Genomic DNA, 17,665 nt, shown 5'->3' with positions numbered 1-17,665 from the left:
CAGATTCACTTAACAGGTTGCTAGCTTATCAGCTGCAGTGATTCACTTAACATCTGTGGCAAGAAAGGTTGTAAAATGGGGCAAAATTCACTTAACAAATGTCTCACTTAACAACAGAAATTTTGGATTCAATTGTGGTTGTAATTCGAGGATTATCTGTAGATGTAGTTATGTTTAGCTATATTTAGCTCTTCATTAAATCAATTGAACCAGGTGACTCTTGAGCTGTCAAGAATTTTGAGAAATTTATTGGGAGAAATTCACACCACAACTGATCAGACAGCCTTTTTAAAAAGAGAACAATGTGAGAGAATGGTCACAAAGGGAGGCAGTTTTGAAAAAAATTCTAGTACTTCGAGTCAAAAAGAGGGCTGTGAAAATATCTACAGACCCTTCACATTCTAGAAATAAATTGTTTAAAATTCTACCCTCAAAACGATGCTATAGGCCGGGCACTGCGCACCAGAACAACTAGACAAAAGGTCAGTTTTTCTCCAAATGCCACCACTCTGCTTAACAACTAATTCCCACAACAGTCAAACTGTTTACTAAGACTGTATTATTATTATTATTCTCATCCTTCCTATTACCTATCTCCTCCCACTTACAACTATAACCATGTTGCTTGTATTTTTATGATTTATATTCTTTTTGTTTTCTGGTATGATTTGATTGCTTATTAGTAACCTATGACTATCACTAAGAGTTGTATCTTATGATTCTTGATGAATGTATTTTTCCCTCTTTTTTTCCTTTTATGTACACTGAGCATATGCACCACTTTGGGTTGTGAGCCGCCCTGAGTCCCCCCAGGGAAAAGGGCGGCATATAAATAAACTTAAACTCAAACTCAAACTCAAAGACAAATTTTTTGTGTGTTCCAATCACACTTTGCCAATAAAGAGTTCTATTCTATTCTATTCTAATTATATTCCACCCCATCCTATTCCTGCTAGGAATCATATCTTAATTAACCCATGTAAAACATTTAGAAACGGTGAGAAAAACACCAGAATACAGTACAGATCAAGTATACCAAAATATTTTTAATATTATTTTGCTTCCAACAAGAAAAATTAGACCGAGGACCTAGTGTAACAAAATCCCCATAGGCACTTAACTGGTGCTTCAGTTGTCAGTAAATATATGACTCAAAATAAAGGTAACAGGCATTAAATAAAACATACAAATCCTTTACATATGTATTCAGAATTTAGTCCTGATAGTTCCTCGTAAGAGTGTTTAAGACTGCAATTATTCATCGAAGAAATCAATTATTCTGTGGAAATACAGCAAATTATAGAACAAAAAGGGTTGCCAAAATACCAGTAGAAAATCTGCAACTCCCCTCAAGAGGATTACAAGCGTTAACTCCACCCATATGGGCAGACATGAAAGGTGAAGACTGGATGAAGAAAAAACCCAGAATCTTGGGAAACCATGTTGTTGCTATCACCTTTTCAACCATTTTGAAAGCTACATGGCTGAAATGGGATTAAGAGGATACGAAGGCAGTTTCATGGCTGTTTAGGTTGGTGGAATTTTGGGAACTCTACCTGAATGGATCCACAAAACATTTCTACTTTCCCTGTGAAATACACACACAACATTGCCTGAACCACAGGGCTTTGTTTCCCTTTTACTTCCTCTGTAGCTCAAGATGCCTTAATATAGTGTTCCTTAATCTTTGCAACTTGCAGATGTGTGGACTTCAACTCTTGAAATTCCCCAATCAGTTGGGAACTGAAACGCACATATCTTTTAAGTTGCCAAGGTAGAGAAGCATTGCCTTTAAAAGCTGAAATTATTGTTTTAAATGATCTCCCAACTGAAAAGGAGTTAGTGCATTGAAAGGTTCACTGATTTGCTACTGCCTCTATAGGACAGACATCATCTCCTGGAGATGAGGGAAGGATCAGCACATTTGCCGGGTTTAGAAATATGTATGAAATGGACTACTATATTGCACAGGTGGTTATGGCTGACTGGAAGTTTAGTAATGTAACATACTCAGTGGTGAAATTCAATTTTTTACTACTGGTTTGTGGGCATGGCAGGGGAAAGATACTGCAAAATCCCCATTCCCTCCCCACTCTGGGGCCAGCCAGAGGTGGTATTTGCCGGTTCTCCGAACTAAAAATTTTCGCTACCGGCTCTCCAGAACTCGTCAGAACCTGCTGACTTTCACCCCTGGCAATTGCACAGCACTTTACTGAACGTGAGTTTAAAGAGGGTTAAGTACCTCATGTTTGGCTGGATTCACATCAGACATTGAATTGTAAAACGCAGCCAGCTTTTTACCCCTGCCTTCTGTAGGTGACTGATGGAGGCTTCAGATTTACTATGGTGTTCAAACCTAATACAGCCGTGTTCTTCAATGACCAGAGCTGGCATGAGTTTCAGGTCTGAATGTCCAAGTAATCCTTAAACTCCCAATTCAAGAGCTGCACATGACAGGGGCAAACTGTTTCCAAAGTGTACTCTTTAACAAAAGTGAATGGGGCTATCACATAAAAACAGCTTCTCTGAATCTCTGTCTACTTTCTGTTAGGATAGAATTAAAACAAGGTACAATCTCCTTAATTTTCTACCCCAGGCCAATAATAATAATTATTATTTAGCTTTTATAGCAGCCCTACAAGCTTGTTCAATTCTGATGGGTAGGGGGACTATTAAAAACACATTGGTTGCCTGTTTCCTATATTTTGAACTATTAAGTAATAATGTGCTTGGCCGAGAAGGCAGACAAGGAAAATATCCAAAAGATGAAGCAACTTCAGGTTTTCACCAGAAAATGCATCTGAGTTAACACAATGGAAGTTCTCAATATTTTTTTAGCAAGCTTAGGGTAACATTTCTGACACAAAATTACTAGTGTTAAAAATAAACCAGTCTTTTTTCTCCCCCATTGAGAAGCTAAAATCAGAGTCTCTGATCTTTCCTGACGGATTCATAGGCTTGGAAAGAAACTGGCAAGCTAGCCAGAGAATTCTGGGAGTTGAAGTGCACACATTTTAAAGTTGCTAAGGTTGGGAAACACTTAGAGCTTAAAAGCTCTCACAGTCAGTCACTGCTTATGCTTTTTAAAGAGACAAGTGACCTACTCTAAGAACAGGTACAGTAATGCCTGGTGGTGCAGTTGTCAGAATGCAGTATTTCAGGCGGACTCTGCCTGCAGTGTGGAGTCTGATCCTGATTGGCTCAAGGTTGACTCAAACTTCCATCCTTCCGAGGTCGGTACAACGAGGACCCAGATTGTTGGGGGCAATAGGCTGACATTGTAAACCGTAGAGAAAGTGCTGTAAAGCAGAGGTCCCCAACCCCCAGTCCGCAGCCCGGTGCCAGTCTGCAAGCTGTTTGTAACCGGGCCTTGGAAGAGGTGAGCGTGTGTGAAGCTGCATTTGTGAAACATTGCACATGCGCAACATCCCCTTTCCCTCACTGCCGCTTCCGCCAGTCCACTGAACTGAAAAGGTTGGAGACCGCTGCTGTAAAGCACTATGCAGTATATAAGTTTAAGTGCTATTGCTCATACCCGCCATGGAGAAGGCCTAACCACCAATAAGGCCATAAATAAAAGATGGCTGAATTCCTTTTCCTGCTCAAAGCTGAAATTCTGTCTCGTTCCTGTGGGTTAGCCAAACAGGCTGAAAAAGAACTTTCCTATTCTCTGTGATTTTGCCCCTCCTAAAAAAAATTGCCTATGCAGGTGAAAGATGGATTCAGTCACAAGCAAGCAGAAGATGCATTTAGACTTAGAATTACTCCGTTAGGAAAAAAAAAAAAAACTTCAGTAAGATTGTTTAAGGGGTAAATCTTGAAGGGAGATGAAGCTGCCCAATGAAAAGAAGTAATCTTTTACCACAATCGGTAGAAATGAATGCAGGAAGTCCTCAACCTATGACCACAATTGGGAGTGCAACCTCACTCACAAAGTAATGGGGTTGTTAAGTGAATTGCATCCCATTTTTTGCCATGGTCATTAAGCAAATCCAGCTTTCCCCCTTGACTTTGCTTGTTGGAAGTCCCTTTAGAAGACTGAAAATGGTGATCACATGACCCTGGGATTTTGGCAACCATCATAAATACATGCTGATTGCCAAATGTCAAAATTTCAATCGCAACATTGCAAAGATACTGCAACAGTCATAAGCGTAAGAACCGATTGACAGTCCCTTTTTTCCCCACACAACCGTCTTAACTTCAAATGGTTGTTAAATGAATGGTTGTAAGTTGAGGACTACCTGTATTAACAGGACTGGACTCCAGGATTCCAGCCTTAGTTATGGTTCTTAAAAAGATAGTGGCATCTAGGTAACATTCTCCTTTTTATCTTTCTAATTGTGGGATTTCCAAGCCTATCAAACAAAGGCATGATTTGCTGCCCTTGTGCATTTTATATTTTAAATAATTTAGCCTGTCCTACTCCCAAAAAACTGCTACTGGTTTTGGCTGGATATAGCCAAAAAATATTGTGAGATAGAGAAAGAGAGAGCAGTGGTGGCAACCTCGTTTAGAGTAATGCTAATTTAAGTTAGCAGCTTCCCTTTAGATACCTGCTTCTCTTAACCAATTTTGTTGTATACATGATGTACAATGACAATAAAGGCTGTACTAATATTCTCAAAAGTGGGATTAGGAAATCTGGAGTACTACCCTACATCTCCCACAACTATAAATATAACCAATATTGGAAGATGCCGGGACTGTCATAATTTGTCCTAGAGATTCAGGCACCCTACATCCAATTAAGGGGTGTAGGAAGAAAAAGGCATGATTTTTAAGCCACAAACTCAAAAAAATTTGCTGATACACAAAACTATTACTAGAGTGGCTGGTTTAAAAATAGTCACTTTGTCATCTCCAGCATGAACAGGTCAGAGTTTTTTTAAAAAGTGGTATTACCCTACTCAAAAAGGAACTTTTTTAAAAAAAAAAGAGGCTTCAGATATGAGAATCAAGTATCTTGTCCGTTTACACTGTTGTCCCAAACAAAGTCTTGTCTGAATCCTGCTCGTCATCCCCAAGTGAAAAGTCTTTGGTGTCCAAATCCAGGTCTGGGATACAGTTTGTCTCCAGGGACAGATTGTGATCTGGTGAATTGGCGTCACTTTGTGCCCCAAGGACAGGACTCAGCTGCTCCCCTTCCGCCATGTATGCCAAGAGATTATCCAGGACTGGGCGGCTACGACAGATCTTGGTCAGCAGGCGGCTCCTGTGCCTCAGTTGCGTTATCAAACTGTCTTTTTCCTGGATCACGTTTAACAGTTTTTGTGCATGTTGTTCAGAAGACTGCAGCTTTTCCTCCAAGATGGCAATTTCCCTTTGGAGGAAAAATCAACAATAGGTTACCCGAGGAACCATCTTATCCACCTCATATTGTCCCATCCCACCTGATCAGGCAGAGAACGTGTGTTATGGAATACAGTAGTTAAAAAGAATTTCAACTTGCAGGATCTAGGAAAAGAGCTTTCCCTGCTGTTTTCCTCCCACTGTCTGAAACATCCTTCCCTAGAGGTGAGGTGGGCCTTTTTGAGAGTCTGAAGACCGGCTCTGCTAACTTGCAAAGGGCTCACAACTGTGGGGGTGGTCAGCGCATTGAAGCCCTTCAACCTTGCCTTTAAACTTTTTTATCCTTGCTTGACCTGGCTCCCTTCTATTGATATATTGCATCTTCACAGGTAGTCCTCAAATTATGAATACAATCGGGACCAGAACCTCTGTTGTAAAGCAAGGCAGCCATTATGTGAGTTGCACCCAAATTTATGTCTGTTTTTGCTGTAGTCATTAGCCATTAATCAGGTGGAACAAAGGCTGATGACCTTTTTCTATCCGTCCACGATAGAAAGTGTCCTCACATACTGAATCACAGTATGGTAAGCTGGTTTAATTGCTGTTGACAGGAAGGCACTACAGAGAGTGATCAATTCAGCACAAGAAACCATTGATTGCCCTCTAACACCACTGGATGACATTGCTAGGTCTCACTGCTTTAGCAGAGCAAGAAGATACTCAGAGACAATTCACACCCTGTTCAGTGTCTCTTCGCACTTCTACCATCGGGCAGAAAACTTCAAAGAATAGCCAACTGAATAAATAGGTTTAAATATAGTTTATCTTCCTTGGGCTGTCAGACTCTTAAACACAACGACAATCACTCCATGCACATGTGCAAACATATGACTAGTTTTTCTTTTTCTTTCTTTTCCTAATTACTTGCATAGGGATTATTCTTTATACTATTTATGTTGTTTGTATTTGTTGTCGTGGATTGCACCAGTGAGGCTAAAACCAATTTTGTTATATACATGATGTACAATGACAATAAAGGCTATACCTATACTATACTATACAATACTATGCCTACCTATACTATACCTATACTATACCTATACTATACCTATACTAGGCAACTCACATTGGTTGTTAAACGAACCATGTGGTCATTAAGCAAATCCAGCTTCCCATTGACTTTGCTTGTTGGACTTTTATGTTTTTATATTTTAACTGTTATACCTGTCAGAGTCACTCTGAGAGTAAGATGAGCAGAGTCTAAATTAAAATATATACAAATAAATATATGATGTTAGAAAGGACTGGTAAAATTATGTTTAAATCCTTTTTCCTAAGATAGAGCCATAAGCTAGAGATGAAAGTATCCATTAGAACGATGATGATCGTATGCAAGATGTTATTAGATGGGTTTGCTAGTAATAGGGAAGTCCTTGGTTGCCTGTGTTATAAACCTGGAAATAATGCATTTGAAAGGATTTCTACCTGGTCCTGAATTTTTCAGCTCGCCTGAAGCACAGTGGAACAATTACACAATTGCTATCCAGCAGGAAAAGATGCCTAGAGTGCTTTCCTATCCACAGCCTCCCCAAACTCAAACTGGCCTCACTTTTCCTATTAATTTGTTCCAGCTGGGATAGCTATTTCCTACCATGAAATTTAGCACACACAGCTATTTGCTTTCACAGTCCAATGATTTCCTAATCCTGAGAAATAATGACAGATTGTTTAGCAAGACTGAGAGAGGAGAAAAGCCCCCCACCCCAAAAATATATATTATGCAGCTCCCACCGAAAGCTCAGTAATATTGAGAGGACCAGCTTCATAGAGAAAAAAGCGAATGGCAGTCGAATAAGTTCTCTGCAAAACCTTTTATTCGTTCCCTAATTACGAAGTCACTCTAACCAAGGTTCTAGTCCTCTTCGAGGTCAGTACCTGTCCTTGCCCTCCCGAAGCCCGAGCACCGCCCGGCGCATCTCGGCATCCTTCCGGATGAGGCTCTCAGCCTGGCCGTGCACCGTGCGCTCCGCAGCTGCCAAACGCCGCTCCAGCTCTGCAACCCGCCCATGCAAGGCGGCCAAATGCGCGTTAGCCTCGCGAATCTGGACCGGCGTCGGCGGCGAAGATGAAGACATCATGGACGACGACGACGAGGCCCGGGGACGCCCCGCCCACCGCCCGCGCATCGTAGCCAATGGGAAGGCAGGTCACACCCTCACACAAAGAAACCTCGCCCCGCCCTTCATTCGGGCTGACCAATCAGAAGTGAGGCCACACTAAGAAGTCCTAAGAGAATGACAAATGGGCCCACGCCTCCTATTACACTCCCTTGACTGAAGCTCTGTCAGACTTGAGGTTCCTGTCGGGCCGGTACGACGCCCCGCCCCAAGTAGGCGGGCAAGAGGAGGGGAAACAAAGCACACGCGGCCTTACTCCCCTTTACCGCCCAAGTATCTACCAATAGAAATCATGCGAAGCCACACCCACAAACCAATCGATTATTCTGACGGGACGAGCCACGCCCCCAATCGTCAATAAGGCCGCGCCTACTTTCCCCTAACCCCGTCCAATTCTTACGAACCCAGAGTTGCCATTGGCCCGTGTATAACTTTGGCTCTCCATGCTCTCGCGAGACAAGGACCTAGGTAGCGTCCTTGGTGAAATCTCGTGATACTTGTGCCCGTCGCCGCGGTCGGTGTCAACATGAGCGTGCACAGGGAGATTCTGGACGACACTAACTGTTTCCGCAAGACCTGGCTTGCGGGGCGCCTCGGGGCCCTTACCGGTGAGAACCGAACTGAGACGGGCTGTTACTGTGGGGCTCCTCTTCGCTGTTTTTACTCGGGAATTAGCTGCGAATCCACCCGGGAATCAGGACAGGAAAGATTCCCCCGTCCTTGAACCTCCGTCGCCGTCGAGGTTTCATGTGGGCTCGTCCACACAGCCTCCTTGCGCCGCCCTGGGGGACGTCCTACGTAATATCCGTTAAGGACCTGTCAATCAGAATAGAGCTGGAAGGGACCTTGGAGGTCATCTAGTCCAGCCCCCTTCTCTGGCAGGCTACCCATTTCAGACAAGGGGCTGCCCACTTAAGTCTCTTCTTAAAAGCCTCCAGTGATGGGGCACCCACAACTTCTGGAAGCAAGCTGCATGCCCTTGATCAGGAACATCTAGCCTGGTGCTTTAACCATTAGACCAAACTTGCTCTCTGAGATGATGCCATATCTGAGAAGATATTTTCTCTGAGAAGAGAAAATATTCTCATTCATGGGCTAGGAAACAAGAACCATTGCCAGTTGGAGCCAATTACAGTAGTCTGTATGAACTAACGGGATAAAAGAGTTGGAAGGGACCCTGGAGGTCTTCTAGTCCAACCTCCTGCTCAAGTGGGAGACCCTAAACCATTTCAGATAAATGGTTGTCCAATCTCTTCTTAAAAGTCTCCAGTGATGGAGCAACCACAACTTCTGAAAGCAAGTCATTCCACTGGTTAATTGCTCTTACTGTTAGGAAGTTTCTCTTTAATTCCAGGTTGCTTTCCTCTTTGATTAGTTTCTATCCATTGTTTCTTGTCTTGCCTTCTGGTGCTTTTGGAAAATAAGTTGACTCCCCTTTTCTTTGTGGCAACCTCTAAAATACTGAAATACTGCTATCATGTCATCCCTTGTCCTTTTTTCTCTAGACCATCCAAATCCTGCAACTGTTCTTCATATGTCTCCAGGCCTTTAATCAACTTACTCGCTCTTCTTTGCACTTTGCACTTTTCCCAAAATCTCAACATCTTTTTGGTAACGGGGTGACCAAAACTGGATGCATATTCCAGGTGTGGCCTTACTAAGGATTTAGAAAGCGGGACTAATACTTCACGTGATTTTGATTCTGTGCCTCTTGTTTACACAACCAAGGATCGTATTAGCTTTTTTTTTTTTTGCTGCTACCGCACACTGCTGGCTCATGTTTAAGTGATCGTTCACTAAGACTCCAAAGTCCCGCTTGCCGTTAATGTTTTTGAGCCAGGTTTCGCCTAATCTGTATTTGTAGCTTTATTTATTCCTGTTTTTCTCCTCATTACATTTCATTTGGTTGGATCAGGCCCATTGTTCAAGTCTGTCAAGATTTTTTTGGATCCTGAGCTTGTCTTCTGTGATGTTGGCTATTCCTGCCAGCTTAGTGTCATCTGCAAATTTGATGAGTTTCCCTTCTATTCCCTCATCAAAGTCATTTATGAAGATATTGAAGAGCACCAGGCCTAAGATGGTACCTTGGGGTACACAAGGTCTATGTCCTCACAGCATAATCTCCATCTCTTTCTCAACCCATCACAGAGGACGGCTGAAACTGGTCCTAGACATCCCGACAGAAAAAAACGTTTTTCCTGAAAAGAGCTCCATGCTGAATGTCTGTATGGCATGGAGAGAGTCATCATTCCAGGCCTGCTGGGCTCCAATAGTCTGTTGGTGGGACTGCCTCTCCCATTCATTTGCTGGGTTCAATAGTCCTTGCACAGCAGCTGCCCCAGGAGAGTGGAGATCCTTTGTTCAACTCTGTCCTTTTGTATATCTGGTTTTTTTTAAAAGAAAAAAATCTATGGAAGAGCAAATGCAGGTACAGGTAGTCCTCGATTTGCAACAGTTCATTTAGTGACTGTCCAAAGCAACATCATCATTGAAAAAAAGTGACTTAGGACTGTTTTATGACCATTGCAGAATCCCCGTGGTCATGTGATCAGAATTCAGACACTTGGCAACTGACTTATATTGATGACGGTTGAAGCCTCCCAGAGTCATGTGATCACCTTTTGTGACCTTCTGACAAGCAAAGTCAATGGGAAAGCCAGATTCATTTAGCAATTGTGTTACTAACTTAACTGCCATTATTCACTTAACAGCTGTGGCAAGGAAGGGCATAAAATGGGGCGAAATTCAAAATTAACAACTGCCTTCCTTAGCAACAGAAAGTTTGGGCTTAATTATGATTGTAATTTGAAGAGTACCTGTACATTGCAAGGTCATTGTTCTCATTGTAAACTCTTCCATACCCACATACTGATTGCAGGAGATATAGCTCCCAGTCATAACTTACAAGTTATGCTGCTGCTGCTTCTTCCCATCGCACTTGGGGTCTTAGCTGAGTATTGTGCCATTGACAAACATGATTTTGGAAGCTTGCGTGCTTTAAAACATTCATACTCACTTTGGTCTAGTGCTGTGATGGCGAACCTATGGCACACGTGCCACAGGTGGCACATGGAGCCATTTCTTAGGGCACACAAGCCGTTGCCCTGTCAACTCCAGCTGATTTTGGCCTTCATTTTTGGCTGTTTTTCACCCTCCGGAGGGTGAAAAACGACCCTGCGGGCAACCCAGAAATCGAAAAATGGGCCATTTCTGGCCTCCAGAGGGCCTGTTGGGGGAAGGGAGTGGAAGAGGCCATTTTCGCCTTCCTAGGCTCCTAGAAAATGTCTGGAGCCTGGGAAGGAGAAAAAAACTGGCACACCATGCCATTGTGTGCCAAAAGCGAGGGGGAGGCACATCGCATGGGCATGCACGGGGGGAGGGCATGCACATGCATGACCCCTCCCCCCGCTTTTGCCATGCAATGGCAAAAAGGTTTGCCATCACTGGTCTAGTGGATAAGGCACCAGGCTAGAAAGCAAGAGACTGAGTTCAAGTACCGTCTTAGCCACGAAAGCCAGTCACTCTCTTTTAGCCAACCCATATCATAGGGTGCTGGTTGTAAGGAAAATAAGAGGAGGAAAGTGTGCTAAATATGTCCACTGCCTTGGGTTGTTTGTAAAAATAAAGGCAGGGTAAAAATAAATAAAAATAAAAATCTTGATTTCAGCCAGGTGGGAATGACTCCAGTTAATCTATTTTGCTGCCCCCATGAATGACAAAAGATCCCTCTTCTCAGATATCATATTGAAACCTTTGAAAAAAAGCCAATGAAGGTTTACTGAAAATACAGTGTTAGTTTTAAAATGAAAAAACATTGATGGTTTTTTCCCCCAAAACCTCAAAAAAACTACCCCAAAAGTAGATTATTAACATTCAATACAAACAATACCTAATTTCCAAAATAGGTAAGTATTATGATTCCTCTGAAATCATTTAACAAATCTAATTCCATATATTGATTAAATTTGCTATTATATGCAAGCTTATACATGCCAATAAGATTTATAATCTCTCTGTGTGTGTATCTGATAAAATAAATGTGTTTCTTTACCTTTGGCTTCAAGTATGTTTGGTCTCAATGTTACTTTCATATTTTAACTTTTTTAAAGATAATTTCACAGGATAGATAGATAGATTTTCCTTGGTTCTTAAATTCAATAATCATTAGCTCAGGAGAACATCAGATTGAGAAGGATGCTGTAAAGAGCCCAGCCCCATCTGAGGACAAATTGTCATTTGCAGGCTCGTGGTGCTGCCCTGTTTTAATCCATGTTCAGTATCGTAAAATAGCATGGTTTTTTCCATTAATAATTAGATTTTGGTAGAGTAACATGAATAGGCACAGTACAGGTAATCCTTAACTTATAACAGTTCATTTAGTGACCATTCAAAGTTCAAAGGCACTGAAAGTGACATGATCATTTTTCACACTTATGACCATTCTAGCATCCCCATGGTCGCGTGATCAAAATTCAGAGGCTTGGCAACTGACTCCTATTTATGACGGTTGTAGTGTCTTGAGTGTTAACACCTTTTGCAATCGGAGAAGTCAGATTCACTTAACTGTTTTTATTAGCAACTGCAGTAATTCACTTAAGAAACGGGGCAAGAAAGGTCGTAAAACAGGACAATAGTCACTTAACAAATGTCTCATTTAGCAACAGAAATGTTGGGCTCAATTGTGGTCGTAAGTTGAGGATGGCCTGTATTCCTTATATGTACATGTATTATGTTTATGAGATTGCCAATGAAGGAAAAATAGTTAATTATAATCTCTTTACTTTCCTAATTTTAAAATAATAAAAGGTTTTGTTGTTGCTGGTACCATTAACCTTCTTTGTCATCCACTTTTTTTCCATCTTCCTGTAGGCCTCATTGGTTCAACTTACCATGTAATTCTGTACTCGCCAGACACATACCTAGAAGGACTTATGAGAGTAGCCAAATCCACTGTCACAATGGGTAAGGCCTGTTTCTTTGGTTAGTGGCATTCAAAGGCAAATCAGTACAGCTTATTGGGTTGTAGCTTAGCATATGTTATATGAATGAAAGCACTGTGGTTGTAAATCATGTTTGATCCTAATTCTCTTATGTGAACAGAGCCTGGCTTAAAACAATGTGCAAAGTATTCAAGGTTTCGTTTTCATTTGTATTTCATTTTTTAGACCCTGTTTGATTTATACATATGTCTCTGTTTTTAAAAGTTTCAAATTTAATTTACTCATATTTTTCTAAAAAAAAAAATCTTATGATTAAATCAGAGCTCTTATAATAAAATCAAACCTAGGAGTTCAAAAATTCTTAAATCCCTGTTCGGGTACTAATTTGTATTGGATTTGTAAGCTCATGGGTAGATTTTAGTAAATAATTAATGCATTTTAATTTGTTTTGTTCAAGAGATGCTAACATTCAGGAGGGGAGTACATCCCTCCTTCTGAAGGAGCCCTTTGAAAGTTGTGTGCTTTTCCCACAATGCCCCTGCACAAAAATATTGGGGATAGCTGCTCACAGATGGAGCACTGCCTTTTCAGTAATGACTTGGGATGAGAACAGCCCTTAGCTGAAAACAGCAGGATTTCCAATAGTGGCGTTTTTATTTCAAACTGTTTCACAAACAAATTTTGTGGAATGTTTTGTTTTGAGCATCTTGGAAGACCTCAAAACCCCTCCAAGATAGCCTCTTCTATGCTCAGCAATAATTTTACATATTTTCACTGACATTCTTTCAACTAAATAAAATGTTTTTCACATCATTAGGTGAAACTTTAGAAAGGGTTCTCCCAGTCGATTTCATGCTAAGCCGTTAATATAAAATAGCCTATTTTAGGGCAAGAAGTATCCTGTGTTCCTCTTGTTCCCATCCTACCGTGTTTCCCTGAAAATAACACAGGTTCTTATTTTCTTTTGATCCCCGAAATAAGCACTTGTCCTTATTTTCGGGGAAGTCTTATTATTTTTGAGGTTGTAGGAGGCAGCGAGCGTGGTCACCTCATGGCTGCTGCTGTGTTGCGCATCGCTGGGCCTGCCACTCTTTTTGTGGCAGCCATTAGCATGACAGAAGGGGTGTGGTGGGTATGGTTGTGGGAGCGGCCATTAGGCAGCAGCATGTGGGGTGCATAGGGCATGTTCCCCCTTCCCTTTCCTTCCCTCCCGCCTCGCCTCCTTACCTCGTGTTGTTTGCACGGCAAGCAACCAGAGGAAATGGCGGGCACCAGGTATGCATGCGTTTAAATATTTTCAAGGAGAGCTTATTTTGGGGGGGAGGGCTTATTTTAGCCCATGCGCTCAAAAGCCTGAGTGGGCTTATTATCTGGTAAGGTCTTATTTTCAGGGAAACAGGGGAGCTAATTTTACTATTATAATTGAGCTCTTCCACCCCTTTATACTGATAAAATAATCATGTCCATGTAGAAGAGGTGCTGTTTTGATTGTTAGAAAACTGTTAGCCAAAAGAAATTGCTGGACTTGTAGAAATTGACAAATCATTTTCCTGCTTTAGCTTCTACTTTTTTCCCTCCATAGCCACCCTAGGGGCAGTTTTTGGGGCAACATCTTGCATCAGTGGTGAGCTTCGAGGTGCCCCAGAAGACCCAATGAACTACTTTATTGGAGGATGTGCATCGGGGATAATGATAGGAGCCAAAAGTTAGTATTGGTCATGCCGTTGATTTTTTTTAAAAAAAGTACTCAATGGAGATTTTGGGTTTTGAACTTAATAATTATAAGACTTGATCTATAGCCTGTGATCTAATTAATGCTTGTTTTCTCCCTCTTCAGAAAAGAATTTTCTTATCGGCACTTCATCTTGCCTTGGCCTTGGTATGTTGGGAGCTTTTGCCAAAGTTGTCAGACGGGAAGGCTGGAATTTTTATATATATCCTGAAAAATAACATGGACTTCCTAATTGTAAAAGCAGATGTCCTTCTCTGTCTTCTTTTATCATATATAAAAGCATTGTCGTAAGTACAGTTGCTAGTCACCGATTGAAGCTCATGGGGCTTCCAAATGATATATAAATATTTAGTAATAATTGAAGGATATTGACATAACTTGTACATATAATGAAGTGGTGAATTGTCTGTTCTGAGAGGAACTTATATCCAAATAAATAATTGTGTTTGGATAGTTTATTGTTCATTTCTATGCTTAGCTTTCCCGCCTAAAAATGGCTTCCTCGGGATTGAGCTGGATGACAATATTGGACATAAAAAACATGAAAGGGACTCTACTGGATTGGACCAAGGCGCAACTGATTGTGTTTGTTTCCTATAGGTCCTACTAAGATATGTTTCCAGGAAGCTCACAATAAGACTGGGAGCTTTTTACTTTACTTGCTTTTCCTAGTATTCAGAACTGGGTTGCTTCACCACATAGGCATTCCATATAGTCATGAATCTCCTAGGTTGGTTCTTCCCGTGGCACGACAAAACCGCGGTCCACTAAAGTGCGCCCGATTAAAGCGCGTCGCTGATGTCATCGGCAGCGCGACAACAACGACCGCGGAGAAAAAAGGGCGCTTTAAAAAGCGCTTTTAAAGCAAGCCGATTCATGTAAAGGTAAGGGTTAGGTTTAGGGTTAGGGTTAGGGTTAGGTTAAGGGTTAGGGTTAGGTTTAGGGTTACGTTAAGCGTTAGGGTTAGGTTTAGGGTTAGGTTAAGGGTTAGCGTTAGGTTTAGCGTTAGGTTAAGGGTTAGGTTTAGGGTTAGGTTAAGGGTTAGGGTTAGGGTTAGGGTTAGGTTTGGGGGGGTTAGGTTAAGGGTTAGCGTTAGGTTTAGCGTTAGGTTAAGGGTTAGGGTTAGGTTTAGGGTTAGGTTAAGGGTTAGGGTTAGGTTTAGGGTTAGGTTTGGGGGGGTTAGGTTTAGGTTTACGCGTTAATTTTAGCTTTACCGCTCACAGCGTGCTGTTTTCGTCGCACTGTGATGACGTCAGGTATGCGGTTTCGTCGAGCGCGCTTTAGTCAACCGTGGTTTTTTGGTGGAACCGGTTCTTCCCAGGTAGACCAGAACTGAGACTTTAGAATGCAGCCCTGATAAGAAAATATGGGATTTGTAGTCCTAACATAAATAGAAAATTTCAGGTTGGGAACCAAAGACGCCTAGCCATAAAGGCTCTATAGCCAAGAGGCAGTATACATAGCAGAGGTGGTATTCTGCAGGTTCTGACCAGTTCTGGAGAACCGGTTGCGGAAATTTTGAGTAATTCGGAGAACCAGTAAATACCATCTATTCTCTGCCTCCTGAGTCCCAGCTGATCGGGAGGGAATGAAGATTTTATAGTATCCTTGCCCTGCCACACCCACCAAACCACGCCCACAGAACCGGTAGTAAAAAAAATTGAATCACACCACTGATATGTAGCTATACAGTCTGCAATAATCGGTAGAAGCAAAAATGCAGAATGGTTCATATCAAAAAATATTGTCATACTCTGAAAGCTGGATATTTCAGGCAAATTGTTACTAGTACAGGTACAGTAGAACCTCTGGTCACAAACACTTCTGACTACAACCAAATTGGGGTTTTCTTGTAAGTGCCAAATTTCCTGTTGTTTGTTTACAAACAACAGCGACCCACGTGTGGCTGCTGCATTAATTTTGGTTCCGTTCGGGTCATGACCATATCGGGTAGCGACCAAAGTTATGGAATGAATTATGGTCGTGACCAGAGGTTCTACGGTATGCCTCAACTTGTAACTGGTCACTTGGTGGCCATTCAAAGTTACGATAGTTCTCTCTGGGGCAGTGGTGGGATTCAGCCAGTCTGCACCTATTCGGGAGAACCGGTTGTTAACTTTCTAAGCAGTTCGGAGAACTGGTTGTTGGAAGAAATCTTTTGGTTTTTTCCACTTTACAGGGCTAATCCTGTAAGGAAGGCAGGAAGGAAACGTTCTGGTGTTGTTTCTAGCCTAATCTTTATTGCCCTGATTACAGAAACTGCCTCTCTGGTTAACCCTTATTACATTGTAACAGCTAAAGCAAAGCACCCATCGACGTGAGTGACTTTGAGTTGGCTATGCCCACATGGTCACATGACCACCAGGCCATGCCTACCCAGCTGGTCATTGGGGCAGAGAACCGGTTGTTAAATTATTTGAATCCCACCACTGCTCTGGGGGTACTCACAACCCAGTTCCAAAGTTGCAACAACTATCCCCCGCCCACAGTCACATGACTGCCTGTCAGATGCTCAATAACACACCCTCATTTATGCCTTTTTACAGCTTCCCAGGGCAACATGATTTCATTTTGTGAAATCACTTTTTCTGAAATTTGCTTCCAATTTTCGAGAAAAACGGCCCACAGGAAAACATTGGTTTGCTTAACAACAGCTGTGTTTGCTTAATGACCACCACAAATAAGGTCATAGTATTAGGACAGTCACGTGGCTGACATGAGTTACAACCGTCGTGACTTACAACTGATGGACAAGCTCTTACGGTTGTAAATCAAGGACTACCTGTATCCTTAAGTACAATGCTCTCACCAATGGTTTCAAGCGTTTTGTCAATCTATCAAATTTACATAGCTATTTCATGCATGCGACCCTAGTTGATGTACAATAGAAACAAAACAATAAAAACACATCTTAAACAATCACTACAGTCAGGTAAACATGCATTTATCTCCCACTTTGAGGAAAGGTGGGCAGTTCAGAAATGTGAAAAATAAATCAAAATTTAATAAAGCCAGAGGGGAATATTTAAAAACTTAAATACAACAATGCCTTTGGGCTGCTTCCAAAGAAACCCCTGGACTGGTGCAAAACTACAGTCCTGAGAGATTTCCAGAAGGTCAAGAGGATTAAGGCTAGGCTCACCTTGTGGGTATGAAGGTTGATATTCCAAAGAGTGGGTCCTACGGCAGAAAACTCTTCCCTGGGTCTTGTCAAATGGAACTCGGTAGCATAGGGGGTCTCCAACCTTGGCAACTTTAAGACTTGTGGACTTCAACTCCCAGAATTCCTCAGCCAGCTGGCTGAGGAATTCTGGGAGTTGAAGTCCACAAGTCTTAAAGTTGCCAAGGTTGGAGACCCCTGAATGATAGCAGATTCGTAACACACTCTTCCTGCCTGACCTGATGTAATTGGGAAGAAGTGGTCTCTCAAATACCCTGGCATGACAAAATTATTTTGAAAGATAAATTTACATACAGATTTTGTTAAATAGCCATTCCTATTTCTGTTTATATTATCCATATCT

At 41.8% G+C, this 17,665-nt stretch overlaps 2 protein-coding genes across 2 annotated transcripts; one reads left to right on the top strand and one right to left on the bottom strand.

The window, feature by feature from the left end:
- Nucleotides 1–4,344: 4,344 nt before the first annotated feature.
- On the bottom strand, nucleotides 4,345–7,448 carry VMAC (vimentin type intermediate filament associated coiled-coil protein). The gene is made up of 2 exons (XM_032238471.1): nucleotides 7,228–7,448; nucleotides 4,345–5,323 (listed from the first exon to the last, which is right to left on the bottom strand). The coding sequence occupies exons 1-2, from the start codon at nucleotides 7,428–7,430 to the stop codon at nucleotides 4,975–4,977; spliced, it is 552 nt and encodes a 183-aa protein (XP_032094362.1). The 5' UTR covers nucleotides 7,431–7,448; the 3' UTR covers nucleotides 4,345–4,974.
- A 442-nt stretch (nucleotides 7,449–7,890) lies between these two features.
- NDUFA11 (NADH:ubiquinone oxidoreductase subunit A11) lies at nucleotides 7,891–14,597 on the top strand. The gene is made up of 4 exons (XM_032237847.1): nucleotides 7,891–8,077; nucleotides 12,339–12,431; nucleotides 13,992–14,114; nucleotides 14,247–14,597. Exons 1-4 carry the CDS (start codon nucleotides 7,996–7,998, stop codon nucleotides 14,357–14,359), a joined length of 411 nt encoding a protein of 136 aa, XP_032093738.1. The 5' UTR covers nucleotides 7,891–7,995; the 3' UTR covers nucleotides 14,360–14,597.
- Nucleotides 14,598–17,665: the final 3,068 nt, after the last annotated feature.

The sequence above is a fragment of the Thamnophis elegans genome, chromosome 1, assembly GCF_009769535.1.
Source record: "Thamnophis elegans isolate rThaEle1 chromosome 1, rThaEle1.pri, whole genome shotgun sequence".
NCBI lineage: Eukaryota > Metazoa > Chordata > Lepidosauria > Squamata > Colubridae > Thamnophis > Thamnophis elegans.
The sequence above is the reverse complement of the archived record's forward strand: the minus strand, read 5'-3'. Positions and strand labels throughout refer to the sequence as shown.

Bases quoted from the DNA above. Each gene is read 5' to 3' on its own strand.
- VMAC (XM_032238471.1), bottom strand. From the start codon at position 7,430: ATGATGTCTTCATCTTCGCCGCCGACGCCGGTCCAGATTCGCGAGGCT. The intron at 5,324-7,227 runs GTACTGACCTCG...TTTCCTCCAAAG, and splicing joins CTTCGGGAGGGCAAGGACAG to GGAAATTGCCATCTTGGAGG.
- NDUFA11 (XM_032237847.1), top strand. From the start codon at position 7,996: ATGAGCGTGCACAGGGAGATTCTGGACGACACTAACTGTTTCCGCAAG. The intron at 8,078-12,338 runs GTGAGAACCGAA...ATCTTCCTGTAG, and splicing joins GCGCCTCGGGGCCCTTACCG to GCCTCATTGGTTCAACTTAC. The intron at 12,432-13,991 runs GTAAGGCCTGTT...TTCCCTCCATAG, and splicing joins CAAATCCACTGTCACAATGG to CCACCCTAGGGGCAGTTTTT.